This window comes from Osmerus mordax, chromosome 9 (assembly GCF_038355195.1).
Source record: "Osmerus mordax isolate fOsmMor3 chromosome 9, fOsmMor3.pri, whole genome shotgun sequence".
NCBI lineage: Eukaryota > Metazoa > Chordata > Actinopteri > Osmeriformes > Osmeridae > Osmerus > Osmerus mordax.
Genome location: NC_090058.1, coordinates 9,200,600 through 9,216,830, shown reverse-complemented (window position 1 = coordinate 9,216,830; position 16,231 = coordinate 9,200,600). Strand labels below are relative to the sequence as shown.

The following is a 16,231-nucleotide window of genomic DNA, read 5'->3' as shown; positions in this document are numbered from 1 at the left end:
ATTCTGGCTGAATGTCCCTCCCATTGCAACGCCCACACGCAGCGCGGACTGCTTTCCATCAAGTCCGCAAATATGCTATAAAGCCATTGATGTTGCCTACAAAAGTCACTACTAAAATTTCAGCGTCTGCATCATGTCTGGAAGAGGAAAAGGCGGTAAAGGACTAGGGAAGGGAGGCGCTAAGCGTCACCGCAAGGTGTTACGTGATAACATTCAGGGTATCACTAAACCAGCCATCCGTCGTCTTGCTCGCCGCGGTGGAGTGAAACGTATATCTGGTCTGATCTACGAGGAGACACGCGGTGTGCTCAAAGTGTTTCTGGAGAACGTTATCCGTGATGCCGTAACGTACACCGAACATGCCAAGAGAAAGACCGTGACCGCGATGGATGTCGTTTACGCTCTGAAGCGTCAGGGCCGTACTCTGTACGGTTTTGGCGGTTAAACACATTTGACAACCTCAACTTAAACCAAAGGCTCTTTTAAGAGCCGCCCATATGTCCCTAATAGAGCTTTCCATGTAAACATATTTCAGAATTTGCATCAGGGAACTATGTTCCACAGACTTCGTTAGCGGCCGGGTGAAAAACTAATCTAAAGGGCTTGATTTATTTGGTTACTTGACCCTTTACCCCTCCCGAATCCCGATTGCCTAAAAATTAGTGATGGGCATTCCGGCTCAGCTCACTAAAAAGAGCCGGCTCTTTTGGCTCCCTAACGGTTCTTTAAAAAATACATGTTTAACTGATAGGTGTGTAAACAATTTGAATTAAATTATGAAATCATACTCGGCCATAACCACATATCTTTAAAAATGCATTGATTTGTCATGGCTCTCCGAGTTTTGACTACTCTGACTGAGTTGGCTCGGCCCTCCCTCATGCAGGATTGACAGGAACAGACGATCGTGTGCGCCTTTAAGCCTACAAGTATTTTTTCGTTCTTTGAATTAGTCAATTATTTTAAATACAATTAAAATTAATTATTTCATAATCATTTAGTTCTTATATGCTGTATTATCTATTAAAAATAGAGTCGGCTCTTCAGATATGCGAGCCAGCTCCCGACGTTCACCTTCAAGAGCCGGATCGTTCGCGAACGACCCATCACTACTAAAAATCTGTTCTCACTGACTCAAGCCCACTGCAAACGAAAACCAGCCTCCTAAAGAGCTACGGGCTATCCAACCCGACTCCCCCAGTCCGCTATTAATCGTATCGCAGTGCCTTGCTCAGCGTCAGATGCTCTCAATTCATTAAAATGCATGCATTACAGTCGTGCCCATATTTCCTCGTGCACAGACAGGCACGGGGTTGAGTTAAAGTGGCTTCAGGTGGCTGAGCGGCCAGATTCCCGGCCGTGCAAAATGACGTGTCCTTGGGCAGGGCACTTTACCCTACTTGCCTCGGGGAATGACCCTGTAGGCCTACTTACTGTAAGTCGCTCTGGATAAGCGCGTTTGCTAAATGACAATGTAAAGCGGTGGACTCGCGTTTTATCTTTTTGTTAGATTTAGTAGCAGCTTTTATCCAAAGCGACCTAGAAAGAGCAAAATGTGCATAGGTCAAGGATGAACCACGAGATGGCCCCAAAACAATGTGGGAAGCCAAAACATGAAGCATACATTGTGAAAAGCAAATAAGAGCCAATGGGTAGAACCAGAAGAGCATAGTTAAACAAGTTACAATTAAACGACATGATCCTCGTTAACTGGTTGAGCGCCTGAAGTGAATTGAAAGCCTAATTAAATATAAATATAGGCTATGCCTTTCAGGATTATTACATTTTATAAAGCATGGGCACTACTCGACACCCAATCCAGAAGATTAGGTTTAGGCAACTATGAGTGCTAAAAACAATCATGCGTCGGTGAGGCCTTACCCAAACTGTCCGTGGACGAGACACTAGCCTAACCGGCACATTTTTGGCTATTAAAGACTAACACATTTAAACCGGCAGCAAATGAACACATAGTCAGACAATAGCAATTTAATCATCAACCTCACCAACAACATCACTGTGGAAGTGAGGTCGATCGAATAAGCCCAGCTAACGTGGAGCCGGTGAGCTCCAAATCTCTATGTTAGTCGAATCGTGCGTTGTGATGCCGTTCTGATTAATTGTCCACAGGTGACAACCACAAAGAGTAGCCAAATGATGTGTCATTGTATAAAAATGTTGATACAATTGCGAAAGAGAAAAAACCTAGGCCTATTAGCCTAACTCGACCTCAGCCCCGGTTTCAATACTGTGTTTTACATCCCACAAAGAAGACCCATTTTAAAGGCACTGGTACTGGATCTGGGTACTCTAACGTTGCTTAACATATCGCCAAACAACGTGGCTCACTGGAAAACGTTTGTTGGTCGATAAAGCATGCACTTTTAGACACTTTCGGAGACAAATGGTACAGGAAAACCAATGTGCCCTGCTCCCTCCGCGAGACCAACTGCGATGTTTTGAGCTTGCCACAAAAAAGCTCTTGATAATTCAGGTGTCCACGCGACTCTCTTTTGAACATTGAAAAGGCTACTCGCTGGCCCAATTTTCTTTTGGATTGCAGCTTCAATAAAAATAGGGTTTTTAGGCTATTATTCGCAAGGAGAAAACACAAGTGTCAGGGCATTCCAGCAACAGAGCAACCGACCCGGCATGGTTGAGTCTACACAGTTCTCATGTCGTGTTTAAGGACAGCCCACTGCCTCTTACCCAGCTACAGTCACAGATTCAGACGTGTGTGATCAGTGCTTAACGAGAGATAGAGACATGGCAGAAGTCGCTCCAGCCCCCGCTGCAACCGCCGCCCCGGCAAAGGCACCCAAGAAGAAGGCAGCCGCCAAGCCCAAGAAAGCGGGACCCAGCGTCGGTGAACTTATCGTCAAGGCTGTGTCCGCTTCCAAGGAGAGGAGCGGTGTGTCCCTAGCTGCTCTGAAGAAAGCTCTGACGGCCGGTGGCTATGATGTAGAGAAGAACAATTCACGCGTCAAGATTGCAGTCAAGAGCCTTGTCACAAAGGGTACCTTGGTCCAGACCAAGGGAACCGGCGCCTCTGGGTCTTTCAAGATTAACAAGGCTGCCGAACCAAAGGCAAAGAAAGCTGCAAAGAAGCCCACCAGTCCCAAGAAGGCAGTCGCGAAGAAGCCTGTTTCAGCCAAGAAGCCCAAGAAGGCCGTTGCGAAGAAGCCTGCTGTCGCAAAGAAGTCTCCCAAGAAGGCTAAGAAGCCCGTGGCAGCCAAGAAGGCGACCAAGAGCCCCAAAAAGGCCAAGAAGCCCGCGACACCCAAGAAGGCAGCAGCTAAGAGCCCTAAGAAGGTGGCTAAGCCCAAGGCAGCCAAGCCCAAAGCTTCAAAGCCTAAAGCGGCCAAACCTAAGGCAAAGAAGGCGGCCCCCAAGAAGAAGTAAACATTTTCAGTATCATGTACTACAAAAAGGCTCTTTTAAGAGCCACCCACCTGTCCATAAAAGCGCATCACCATTTTGTTTGCAGCACACAGTTGACGCATAAGTCAATTAGAATTTGGCTGGCGCATTGTCTTGAAACAATGTATCTGCTGTCGTTGACAGCAACATGTATGACTGATTTGCCATAAGACTTGTGCCGATTGTCTAGGAGTTTAGGACTAACTTGTGTCTGAGTGATTATGAGTTAAGCATGGCACATTCGGTGTAGGCTAGTAGCCTACTTTTCAATGCCATCCACTAGCCCATTTGTAAAAAGTATTGTAGACGTTTAACTGAAAAAATATCTAAGACCATTAAATCTGCGCGCTTTTTTTCAGTAGCCTAACGGATTACTATAATTGGCGCCCAAAAAGATGACAGATAGTCAGTCCCTCCTGGGGGTGGGGTGCACGAGCGTCAAATCCGAAAGGAGAAATGCCGTCTGTCGCGCGCTGTTTGGATCACGCCACACCGTGTTTGTGACCAATCAGTGCAATTGAGAGGAGCGGAGCTCTGCTCCCCCATATGGGGCGGAGCTCCACGAGCTATTTTATCTGTGCAGTCTTTCAAATATCATCGTTAAACCTACTCCACAGTAAGCAAAGGCAATATGAGTGGAAGAGGCAAAACTGGCGGCAAATGCGAAAACCAGGTAATCTCGCGCCGGTCTCCAGTTCCCCGTGTGTCGTGTCCAGACTTCTCCGAAAGGGCAACTATGCCGATCGAGTTGGCGCTGGTGCACCGCTGCCGTGCTCGAGTATTGCTGAAATCCTGGAGCTGGCCTGTAACGCAGCCCGTGACAACAAGAAGACTCGTATCATTCCTCGTCACCTGCAACTCGCTGTCCGCAATGACGAGGAGTTGAACAAGCTCCTTGGTGGCGTCACCATCGCACAGGGTGGCGTTCTGCCCAACATCCAGGCTGTGCTTCTGCCCAAGAAGACCGAAAAAGCTATTCAAGTCCATTTTAATTGAAAAACCCACTGTTTCCGATTTCACACAATCCGCAGTTGCTCACTAAACTGTAGTTTAAGCAACGGTCTCAAACAATCGTAACCCCCACAATCGTAACACCCATTCAGCATACCCTTTGTGCTCTTAAATGGACACAATATGCTTGTTTTTTTTGGTGCAAATGGCCCCCAGCTGTAGATTATAATATACGTTTAACTTTTTAATGATACAGCACAATGTAACAATATAATTTATTGCAAATTATTTTGCGGACTCCGTTTGCTGACCCCACGAGAACCACTGCTCTGAAGGGCCTGTCATGAACAGTTCAACATGACGTTGGCAATAGGCTACACATTTGATCACATATGATCAAAAGTGTGTTAGCCTAAGGCAAGCTTTGTTTAATTGATTGCACAATGTATCCTATCCTACTTTCGATAATGCATTTATTTTATAAATACCTGGCACCAAAAAGAGCGAAAACCTGAACTCAGTTTGGGTAGCCAGTCTCACAAGCCCCGGGGCGCTTGTCTTACAGACTGGACACACTTTGCCCGAACAGCAGATGGCACTAGACTCTTTGACAGGACCGTTCTAGCTGAGATTACTGCACTGTTGCTTCTCTTTGAAGGGCCAGGAACTGAAAGTAAGAAAATTATCAGCCCTACAGAAAGTAAAAATGTTGCTAACCAGAAGTTTCATTGTTGCATTTTTGTGGACTGTGTTTTTCAATGGAATTCCTAAATAAGGACTGCCTTTGAATAATAAGCGTCATCGCGTCGCAATGTGTAAAAAGTCCGACTTTCCAGCTAAAGTTGAGTTATTCCTTCTGATTGGATAACACTGCACCGGGCCCGTAGCCAATGGGTGCCATTCACTGCATAAAATATATTCTGCTTGGCCCGAAATGTGTCTGTTATCTAACGTTTAGCAATTTATTTACTTGAAAATGAGTGGAAGAGGGAAAACCGGAGGGAAAGCCAGGGCAAAGGCAAAGACTAGGTCATCACGTGCCGGTCTTCAGTTTCCAGTGGGCCGTGTCCATAGACTTCTTCGGAAAGGCAATTATGCTCAGCGAGTTGGAGCTGGTGCGCCGGTCTACCTTGCCGCCGTGCTCGAGTACCTAACTGCTGAAATCCTGGAGTTGGCCGGTAACGCAGCCCGTGACAACAAGAAGACTCGTATCATTCCTCGTCACCTGCAACTCGCTGTCCGCAATGACGAGGAGTTAAACAAGCTCCTTGGTGGCGTCACCATCGCACAGGGTGGCGTTCTGCCCAACATCCAGGCTGTACTTCTGCCCAAGAAGACCGAAAAGGCCGCTAAAGGAAAGTAATTGTGTTGTGCAGACTTCGAGTGTATCACCCACCCTGACCCAAAGGCTCTTTTCAGAGCCACCCACAACAATCTCAAAACCGCTTTCTTCCATCATTTTCAACAATGTCTTGGTTGTTGAACTGAATAAACCTAAAATGGTGTCCGAGTACAATTTAAGCGATTCTCAAGTAGAAATACGTGTCTGGGTGAGTTCAAACCGCAATGTTTTGGCTAGACGTGAACCAACACGATGAAATATTAGTCTGCCGATTACAGAAATAAGTTGATCCAAAGAGAGCGTCGATCCAACCAAGAACTGGAAAGTCGTTTTAAAAACAAGCAAAGTTGGCTATAACTTGAAGCAATCAAACGGACTCAATGTTACATAGAAAAAGGACTTTTGATAGTGTAGAGAATAAACACGACTCTAAAATTAGGACAATCAGCCAGTCTTGGGCTACCTTCTACGGTCCATAAACTTTGTTGAAAATAAATGTGCCTACTGATAGCCTCCTTTAGGACTAAAATTTTATTTTAGGGTTTGAACTTGGGCTGCATGAATAATTAAGCTAGATTTGTTGTGCAGTAGGCTAGGCTGCAGCAAATGGGAATGCTCTTGTAGAATGTCACACATGATGTCATATAATGTCAAGAATACTTTAACTTTATTTATTCTGTCTTTGTTTCAATCCGTTGCGCGATGAATTAGGCCTATTAAGGTTCAATAAACAGTCAAGTCAGCTTCGTATAGGCTACAAATTGAGCGGTCTTATTATGCACATCAATAACAAAGTAAAGGAGGTGCGCTTGGAGCGAGGCTGGGGCGGGGTCTTGGGATCAAATTTTAGGCGGGCAAAACTTACTCGATTTCCGCGACCAATGGTCATCAAAGGAGGCACCGACAGCCTGCCAATGAATTTGCTGAGAGAGGCCGTCGAATCAGCGCACGATGGGACTCAATATGGGTTATATAAACTTCTCGAGTAGGGAAGTTCATTATAGCTCGACTCGCAGAGAAGACGTTTTAACATGGCCAGAACAAAGCAGACAGCGCGTAAATCCACCGGTGGCAAAGCCCCCAGGAAACAGCTTGCTACAAAGGCCGCTCGTAAGAGCGCCCCAGCCACCGGCGGAGTGAAGAAGCCCCATCGTTACAGGCCCGGAACAGTGGCCCTGAGAGAGATCCGTCGTTACCAGAAATCTACTGAACTGTTGATCCGTAAACTGCCGTTCCAGCGCCTGGTGAGAGAAATCGCTCAGGACTTCAAGACGGATCTGCGTTTCCAGAGTTCTGCTGTGATGGCACTTCAAGAGGCCAGCGAGGCCTACCTGGTCGGTCTGTTCGAGGACACCAACTTGTGCGCCATCCACGCTAAGAGGGTGACCATCATGCCTAAGGATATCCAACTGGCCCGTCGCATTCGTGGGGAGCGTGCATAAGCATCACACAACCGTCCTATGATATAAATAAACCAAAGGCTCTTTTAAGAGCCACCTCCATTAGTTTCGAAAGGCAATATTTTCCATGTTACACGCGTTTAGAAGGTAGCTAGGCTAACTGAAACACTTGGTTGTGTATTTTCAGCCGATTCAATGTATTTCGACTAACACCGTCTTATACCTCCTGGGCTAAAATGCAGCTTTAATTTAAGTAACCTATGGTGTTTTGGATTCAGTCTCTGCATTCCTTAACTTTTGCACAACCAATTGTATCATTCAAAAAACTCGTGGAAACATACATTATTGCTGAATTTCTATGGTGCTATGTAGAGCGCCCTCACCTGGCGTTCTGTGTTTACTACAGCACACTGGTAATTACACATTTCTACTGGAAGACCATAATGCTTGATTTAGTTTTTTGGGGTGAGTGACCATTGTGTAGCCTTGTAGAGGAGCCTGGTGTCCCTGGTTCAGATTGATTTATTCAGCATAATCTTTTCTTAAGAACTGGCAACTGGTCCAAAATTCAAGGAACCAATTTAAACTAAAAACATGGAAGTCAGGTGGCTGAGCGGTGAGGGAATTGGGCTAGTAATCCGAAGGTTGCCAGTTCGATTCCCGGTCATGCCAACTGATGTGTCCTTGGGCAAGGCACTTCACCCTACTTGCCTCGGGGGAATGTCCCTGTACTTACTGTAAGTCGCTCTGGATAAGAGCGTCTGCTAAATGTAAATGGAAGAGTTTCCCCCTAAATATCTGCTATGACTTGATGTGGGATGCTGATACAGGATGTGAAAAAGATCAGTTGCTTTACAATTTAAAGGCCTTTTAGTCCCCATATGAAGGTTTTAAACACTGTCTCGGTTCTTGTATGATACTGAAAACCACCTGTAAGAAGGGCTGAGAGCCAGTTGCAGAAGATAACATTTATTTTAGTGTGATCATCACATTCGGTCAAATTACCTGCATTTCCAAAGCCATTCATTCATTTACTGGGTCTAGGTCTATCTTCAGTATGTTCCATGTTACATTGTAATGAGACTACTGAAGATTAATGACAAAATGCAAATGTCACTTTATTGAGGTAGGCATAAGTGCCAGTCTCCACAACAATTGGTCAACGTTAAAATGATCCTTGGTTTTAGTTGTCACAAGACTTAAGCAATAAGGAAACATAAATCAACAAATTATTGGGTAGCAATGTTGTAAGGTTTTATACAACATAGTCTGAGTTACTGCAAATGACCCCAGCGTCCTCATTGTGGGCACAGTTATGCACACCCACGCCTGAATGCTTGCAGTCTAAAAGACTCGCTTCACTGCCCTCGCACTGCACGTCATCCAGAAGAATCCGCAGATCCTTCCCTTCACCGAATTCAGAGTGCTTGGCGGCCTTCACGGTGTACCGGAAGCCCAGCTGCCGACACACCACCGCCGCGCTCTTCGTGTTCCACAAGTCGTCACACACCGTCCCCCACTCCCCGTCAGCAAAGATCTCCACCCTCCCGTGATCTGCACGCTCCGCCCTGTCTCCCGCCAGCCTCACTGCACCGTTCTGGGGCGAAGCCATGAGTTTTGGAGGCCTATCAGTCCTGTGTTTGCCCTTCCTCCCACGGCCTCTCCGTCCTGACTGCCTGGGCGGTTTGATCGTGGTCGTGGGGGTCGTGGTTGTGTGGAACTCGGTATTTTCCAGGAGGTCCATGATGTCTTGGAGCCAGTCTGGGTTGACCGTCATGTCTGTGTCTGTTTGGTACGGTCCTACAGGGAGTTCGTCTCTGTGCTGAACCTTGGACTTCTTGTTGTGAACGTGAATTAAAGCTGTATCGTTGAGAGAGCCAAACATCTATGTTAGTGACTCGGTTTGGGTATTACGTTCTTACGTTCAAACGCTTCATACATCACCATGTAAAATCTATGATCTCAATATTCCCAGTGTCACTGATATTCAGGAGCAAATGGATTAAATACAGTACAATCACAGAAGACAGATTGTGAGATATTATGACATAGCCAGCTCACTCACTTCCCTTCGGCTTTAACTGGATGAGCTTGCTTTTCACTCTGACAGGAAGGGGGTCATAGTGACATTGTCCTGGTGCTGCCCGTCTGAAAAAGCAAGAATGAAAACATCATCTCAGTGTTGGAATAAGAAGGGCATACGTTTGTGGAAGTGTCGTTTTTTTTCTATTTTAAGATAATTTTCGAAGATGGAGCTCGCTGTATGGGTCACCTTTTGCTCCCCTTTAACAAACATAGCTGAGGTGGAGAATAATTAGAATCAGCTTGATGGATGAGAAACAAATATCTTGACATAGTTGCATACAGCTGAAGCCAACATCTCGAGACTGAGACAGACCGAGAGGGGAATGAAGAGGGAGAGGAACAGAAGACAGGGGCAGCCAGCCAAGACCTGCCTGGACTGATGTCAGGGAACAAGAGATGTAAATGACAGGGCTTTCGCACTGCTGCCAACATTCTCTTTTCACCAGAGAGAGAGAGAGAGAGAGAGGGAGAGTGAGAGAGTGAGTGAGAGAGAGTGAGAGGGAAGGAGACCTCCATGAATGGGAAAACAGATCCCGACTGCATTCATCAGCAGTAACGTTGTGGGAAAACTGCCCTAACCCTGCTGTCAACTGCTACAATATATATATCAGATAACACAATCCATAAACATAATTGGTGGCTCACCTTGAGGGATCCACTAGTTTGTAAACAACCCCAGAGGGAGATGTGGCGCTGGGGTTCTCAGTGGACATGAAGTAAAGCTCCCCTGATCACAAGGACAATATATGCTAGATCATCCAGTAAACTTTCTACATTCATCAAAAGGAAAACAAGACCAATCGATCAATGCCGTGTAGGCTAATGACAAATTGTCTTGTTTGTGAGTGTGCGTTTCTGTACATATGTGTGTGCATGCGTACGTGCACAAGCCTGTGAGTGTGATGTTCCTACCAGCCTCGTCCTCAGCAAAGGAGATAATATACTGGTGGTAATTGTCAATGAGTCCAGGAAAGGCGCAGGTCAGGCCTACTCCCATGCATATCTCCTGGTAGTCCCACTTCCCTGTGTTTCTGTTCTCCTGCAGGCTCATCATGCGCCTAACAAAGACACAGACACATGGCATTTTACACATTAAGGTTATGTTAACTATTATATGACTACATATAAATACCGTTACATGGTATTTACAACAGAACTGCTTTGTAGTTACACTTTATAAAAATGTTGTGGTACAAGTTATGCCATTCGAGAAATATGCCTATCTCTGTATTATGTTGCTTGTATCAATAATAAACTGTCATTATGCTGTTTGCTAAAGCTTGTTTAGCCTGCATAGCCATAAGTTAGTTCTTTGTAAGATGTGACTAGGAAAGGTCTGTGACACTAGATTGTAGGTCACAATGTTACCAAAGTAGATAATGCCATGCAACTTTGAACAAGGAAAATAGGAGGAACGTCAAGGACCTCTATCTAAAGACTAAACAAAAGCTATCTAGCACCATGAATGTGGCGTCTTCATGTGTCTTCATGTCTTCTGTGCTTGCGAAGCTACGTTGATTGTCACCCCCCTCCCATATTGAGATACTATTTAACTGCCCTTCATTCCTGTATTCTTTGTCCAGTCTTTGTCTTGAACTTGTATTTGGCAACTTACTTCATTGACTTGGTACTTTCACAGCAACAGGGTACAATAATAGACTTCTTCACTACCACAACTTATTTCCTCTATCAGATTAAAAATACATGATATGTCAGGAGAATCAGTCTATAAAAACATAGCAAAGGGTTTACACTAAATGAAAATGAAGTAGGGTGTCACCTTACCCACTCATAAAGTCTCCAAAGATGTACATGCCATTCAGGTTGGGGTATTCACAACCTCGGTAGACATAGCCTCCAGTCACTGACTTGCCCATCTTGTGTGAGTATGCATAAATAGGTAGAACGTCATCTGGAATTAATTTGAGAGGGATTCTCAATTGTGGGACAAGGAAATACTTTCATACAGTATGGTATTAATTGCCTATCAATGAGCCCTAACATCGATGATGGTACCAGTTAGTGTTTGACATCTGTTCTGATCATCTGAACTAATACTGGTGTTCCTTCTCTGTTCTCTCTACATACTGCGAGAAACAGTAACATGGAGTATTTGTTCCTCTATTCCAAACACTCAAAGACCAAACACATTGTCAAGATTGTTTCCCCCCTTTATACAATGAAGCAGAGCACTAGATAACCGTATGCACTGAGACACAACCTCTATGAAGCAGGAAGCCAAGTCACAACAGAACCGCCTGTCTGACCGGGGGCTGGCTCCAGGATTGCCCACCTAGGGAGCTGTTGCTGCACAGCTTCATGTCATAACAGGAGAATCCCTCCTTGGCCCTCCAGCCGTAGTTCCGACCCTTCTCGATGATGTCGATCTCCTCGTACTTGTTCTGGCCCACGTCGCCGCAGAAAATCCGCCCCTTGCCGTCCTTGGTCAGTGGGTCCCCGCGGTCCACGGAGCAGCGCCACATGTTCCTCACCCCGTAGGCATACACCTCGGGGCGCGCCCCGCGCTCCCGCGCAAATGGGTTGTCAGGCGGGATCTTGTACAAAGGTCCCCTGTCGTTGTCATCCACGTCGATACGGAGGACTTTGCCTAACAGAGCTGACCTAAAGCAGACAACAGAGGGTGGGTTAGTGCTTATGTCCCTGTTAGTAGGTAACTTTTAGTTACTAAATAAATAACAGCTTACTTAATCAGTGACAGATCTTTCCCGAAATATGATGTTACTTTCTGTTACTACAATTGCAGTTACAATGCAAATGCATTGTATTATTATGACTCAATATCAGACAGTCAAAACCAACATAAATCTATGTGCTCTGTGACAAGATAATAATACTACTTGTTTTGGGCATTCCCGTATGTTCCAAAGGGATCTCCTGCCATGCCCCCATCCCCAGTGAAGATGTACAGGTAGCCGTCGTCTGCAAACAGCAGCTGTCCTCCGTTGTGGTTGGACGCAGGCTCATCGATCTCAAGGATAATCCTAGGAAGGAATTATAGATGGCCGTAGAAGGCAGCAAGAGTTAGCCAAAATGTAAACATTTCATGTGTGTGTGGTGTGTTTGTGCGCGTGCTTTTGCGTGTATGTTTGCATGTGTTTGTGTATATGTGCCTTCACAGGCCCAGCATTCCACCTCTCAGATCCATGATCCACTACGTTCATGTCTCCTGCAGATATCCGAAACTCGCTGATCCGGATCCTCTCATCGAAGCCGATCTCTACAGAGTAATACACGTACAGCTTCCCATTGTACTTGTAGTTGGGGTGAAAGGTCAACCCAAGAAACCCTCTCTCATCCCCTTCCCACGGCGAGGTCAACACTGCCTTGGTGATGTTCAGGAATGGCTTCTCCAGTTTGGACCGGTCTGGCAGATAAGTCCACACCAAGCCCACCTGCTCGGCCACAAAAAAACGGTGTGTTCCATCGTTCGCGTGCACCATGGCTAAAGGGTTTCGTAGCCCATTGGCTACCTCTTCCAAACACAGCTGCAGGCAGCCTGCTGAGTCTGACCGGACCCTGCCTAGATTCTGGGTCAAATGCTCGTTGCTGAGCAGGTGTGGGTAGCAGTAATCTGGGTCCATCAGCTCCAGATACTGACAGAAGCGGGTCTGGTCTGTTTGTAACTCCACCAGATGCGGGTCATCTGAGAGCAAGGGGACTGTAGTTCTGCATCTCTGCCAGAACTGAGAGCAGTAGCCGGGGCAGAGACCGGGGATGGTTCTGGTTGGTGTGCTTGGGTCCTCTGCATCGAAAAGGTGAGCTGCAAATGGAGAGCATTCCTGTTGAGGTAGAATGAAAAGGGGAGTAAGGGCGAAGAAGAAAGGAGGGAGTTGCAGAAGAGAGAACAAGGGGTCAAGGGGAAGGAAGGAAGAAAGTAACAGGAAAAGTGAGTGAGGGACCACCTCTTTCATAGCTGGCTGCCTCTTGAAGACATTGACTTGGTGGTTTTGTGCACGTAGACTATGCTACATCTGGCCAGAATTACCACCATTTGCGTGTTTAACCGTAATCTTAAATTTCACATCGCATAGACCTACAGATTCCTCAACGATTTACAGTATTATGTTTTAATAGCATCCAGAGCCTGAGCTTAATACGTTATAGTGCCTCGCATTCTTAATTATTTTAGACAAATAACGTATTCTAAACACGTAATGTGAACCGTATTGAACGCTGGCTATTTGAACATGCTGGTACTTGTAGGTTAACACAACCCATGCTAAACCGACCTTTACCCAATTGGCTGTCATTCATGCTTACCTGGCAGAGAAGGTCCTGAACGTATCCTGCGCATTTGGAATATCCATCATAGTCAAATCTGTCCATAATTTTATAGAATCTGTCCATCAACTCCTGGTCTTTCGCATAGTCACAACAGCCGAAGTACTTGTACATGGAGCAAAACTGGAGCTCTTGTTGGGGTCGAAATGGGGGTTTGAAATCCAAACACTGAGGGTGTAAAATCACAGGTGCGACGCATAATCCAAACAAAAATAATCGAATGCAAGGCGAAAGCCATACACGACCGCGAACATCACAATAATGGCACATGTTGACGTTATTTAGGATACAATGCACCACGGGGATTACATAGAACAGAAGTTATGCAAACCTTTAAAAGAACACACTCCCGTCTCGACCGGCCTCTGAAGCACTGTGAACTTTGTCCACACTTTAATTGTCAACTTTGGTCTGGGTTCGTTTACTTTGCTATTCAGCAGGACAACAATTCACTGACGTCGTTCCTCTCAATAACCAACCGGTAGGCTATGTCCTTAGTTCTTCGTCCTTACCATTTTGAGAATCGAATTGGTTGTCAGTACAGACGTTGCCTACATCATCTCGTTGCTCATTTCTCTCAAAGACACACAGATAACAAATATGGGTTATAGTAGCAGTCTGGGTTATATTCCACATGTCTAGACCACAAGAACAAAAAACCTATAGGCCTATAATGAATGTAGAAATAGGTAACCTTGTATAACCTTCGTAGTGGCATAGAGAATGCATCAGACACATTTGTAGTCTATTACAGACACATTTAGGAATCCTGGGAGAGTTGTCGTTTAATACAATTTCTTGCAGAATAAAGTAAAATGCATGGTTTTGCGGAGAAGCCTGGGCAATTTCACATTTAATTAAATTTGAATGTATAGCCCATAAACAATTCAAAGTGTGATAATATCGATGCATTTCAAATGCATTTTGGAGTAAAACATGCTACTAAAAAACTAGCGTAGCCTGGTTTTGCACATTCCGTAACATGCAGGAAATGCTTTCAATATGAGTTGTTGCATTTGGCCTCTAGATGGCAACGTTTGCCTGCCACACTGGACATGCTTCTTATTTCCTAATCCTTGTCACACAATCCTTGTCACACTACTTGAATATCATGCATTCACCAACATGAATTCGAAACATTTAACCCGTTTAAATTCATAACATCTTAATGCTGTTGTCTACAATGACATGTTGGCACGTATTTACTTTACCCTGTGTGAGAAGGCAAAAGCAACTCATAATGCATAAACTAGTCTCATTATGATCATTTTAGGCTATAAACAAAGGGGGCAGGCTATATTGACCAATCTTGCAAAATAATTGTTATCTTTTAGCCTACATTTTGGCAGACTGTTAAATATGCACCAAAAGAGATTCCATGGGTTATGTAGGATATAGCCTACTCAACGTCTTTCTTGTGTGAGAAATGATTCCCTGCCGATTTGAATGTTGCCTGGGATGTGAGCGCAAGCGCTGACATCACGGGCTCGCGCTGCGTCTCTACCTCCTATTGAGGATCAGGCTTTGACTGGTAGTGGAGGGAGATCCGTCCTCCGTCACTCGGTGAGTCCAGGGTCCGAGGGTTGTGCTCCGTGTTTCACTGGTGTGTAAAGCGTGTTCGCCGTATCTACTAATAACACTTTTAAAAGTGAAGTAGGCCTACGTAAAACCTGAACGAAAACAAATCTCGGATTTTCTTTTCATTTTTGTCTCCAGTTTTATACCTGTTATTAGGCTACAGTAACTGGAGGTCAGCTGCGTGCCTGTCGATTTGGGTCACCTGCTCGGCTCGCTGTAGCATCTTCCACGGTGCTGAATTTAGATACGTTTTTCAGCTTGGTATTAAGATTGAATTGACAATGGATTCGGTTTTTCTATCAACTTCAATGTCGTGCCTCGGTTAGACGATTTAAATACACAGGCTACTCCAACAACCGGTGGGATAACGAAATATGGCCAAAAATTGTTCTGAGGGACCGCGGGATGATTTGAGCAAGCTCTCTGACGAGGAGCTCTCAAGGTTGAGCAAGGATGAGCTTGTTAGAAGGCTGAGGAAAGCGGATAACGAGAAAATGAATTTAATGGTGGAACACGGGAACATGATGAAAGACGTGAACCGGAGACTACAGGTCCACCTCCACGAGATTCGGAGCCTTAAAGAGGTCAATCAGAAACTGCAGGACGACAACCACGAGCTCCGGGAACTGTGCTGCTTCTTGGACGATGACCGACAGAAAGGAAAGAAGCTTTCCCGGGAGTGGCAGCGCTTTGGCCGCTACACTGCAAGCGTCATGTGGAAAGATGTTGGGGTGTATCAGCAAAAGCTCAAGGAGCTTGAAATCAACCAGGATTCGGTTATTAGAGAAAACACGGAGCTAAAGGAAATCATTATTATGCTGGACGAGGAGAGAAACGGGGCCGGCTCAAGGAGCTCCATAGACAGCCAGTCCAGCCTGACCAACCTAAACGGGGGTTCGGCCACTGTGCGCGACGTTGGGGATGGGAGTAGCACGTCGAGCGCCGGGAGCGCTGGTAGCCCTGACCACCACCACAACCACATACATAAACCCGCCGAGAGCAAGATAGCAGCCCTTCGAAGGTCGATGGACGACCTTTCAGGCACTCATCTCCACAGAAGCATCCCCAATGGACTGAACGGTGAGTTTTGTGGAACTGGCAGTGACGAGTTCATGATACTGGAAGGTCTCTGTTGAATTGGAACAGAGCATGT

General features: G+C 45.6%; 4 protein-coding genes and 2 pseudogenes across 5 annotated transcripts; 5 read left to right on the top strand and 1 right to left on the bottom strand.

The window, feature by feature from the left end:
* Positions 1-11: 11 nt before the first annotated feature.
* On the top strand, positions 12-445 carry LOC136948820 (histone H4-like; annotated as a pseudogene).
* A 2,298-nt stretch (positions 446-2,743) lies between these two features.
* LOC136948805 (histone H1-like) lies at positions 2,744-3,763 on the top strand. The gene has a single exon (XM_067242874.1). The coding sequence runs from the start codon at positions 2,767-2,769 to the stop codon at positions 3,400-3,402; it is 636 nt and encodes a 211-aa protein (XP_067098975.1). The 5' UTR covers positions 2,744-2,766; the 3' UTR covers positions 3,403-3,763.
* Positions 3,764-4,051: 288 nt separating this feature from the next.
* LOC136948819 (histone H2A-like) lies at positions 4,052-5,889 on the top strand (annotated as a pseudogene).
* A 765-nt stretch (positions 5,890-6,654) lies between these two features.
* Positions 6,655-7,255, top strand: LOC136949142 (histone H3). Its single transcript, XM_067243349.1, has one exon. The coding sequence runs from the start codon at positions 6,745-6,747 to the stop codon at positions 7,153-7,155; it is 411 nt and encodes a 136-aa protein (XP_067099450.1). The 5' UTR covers positions 6,655-6,744; the 3' UTR covers positions 7,156-7,255.
* A 945-nt stretch (positions 7,256-8,200) lies between these two features.
* On the bottom strand, positions 8,201-13,832 carry hhipl1 (HHIP-like 1). Of its 2 annotated transcripts, XM_067242914.1 has the most exons (9): positions 13,480-13,832; positions 12,352-12,998; positions 12,057-12,200; positions 11,492-11,820; positions 10,984-11,110; positions 10,111-10,256; positions 9,844-9,925; positions 9,179-9,261; positions 8,201-8,973 (listed from the first exon to the last, which is right to left on the bottom strand). In XM_067242914.1, exons 1-9 carry the CDS (start codon positions 13,768-13,770, stop codon positions 8,369-8,371), a joined length of 2,454 nt encoding a protein of 817 aa, XP_067099015.1. In that variant the 5' UTR covers positions 13,771-13,832; the 3' UTR covers positions 8,201-8,368. The 2 variants fall into 2 exon arrangements, with proteins under 2 accessions (XP_067099015.1, XP_067099014.1); XM_067242913.1 differs by lacking the exon at positions 13,480-13,832 and having other exon boundaries at positions 12,352-12,992.
* Positions 13,833-15,389: 1,557 nt separating this feature from the next.
* LOC136949096 (coiled-coil domain-containing protein 85C-A-like) lies at positions 15,390-16,214 on the top strand. Its single transcript, XM_067243303.1, has one exon. It carries the CDS (start codon positions 15,453-15,455, stop codon positions 16,212-16,214), a length of 762 nt encoding a protein of 253 aa, XP_067099404.1. The 5' UTR covers positions 15,390-15,452.
* Positions 16,215-16,231: the final 17 nt, after the last annotated feature.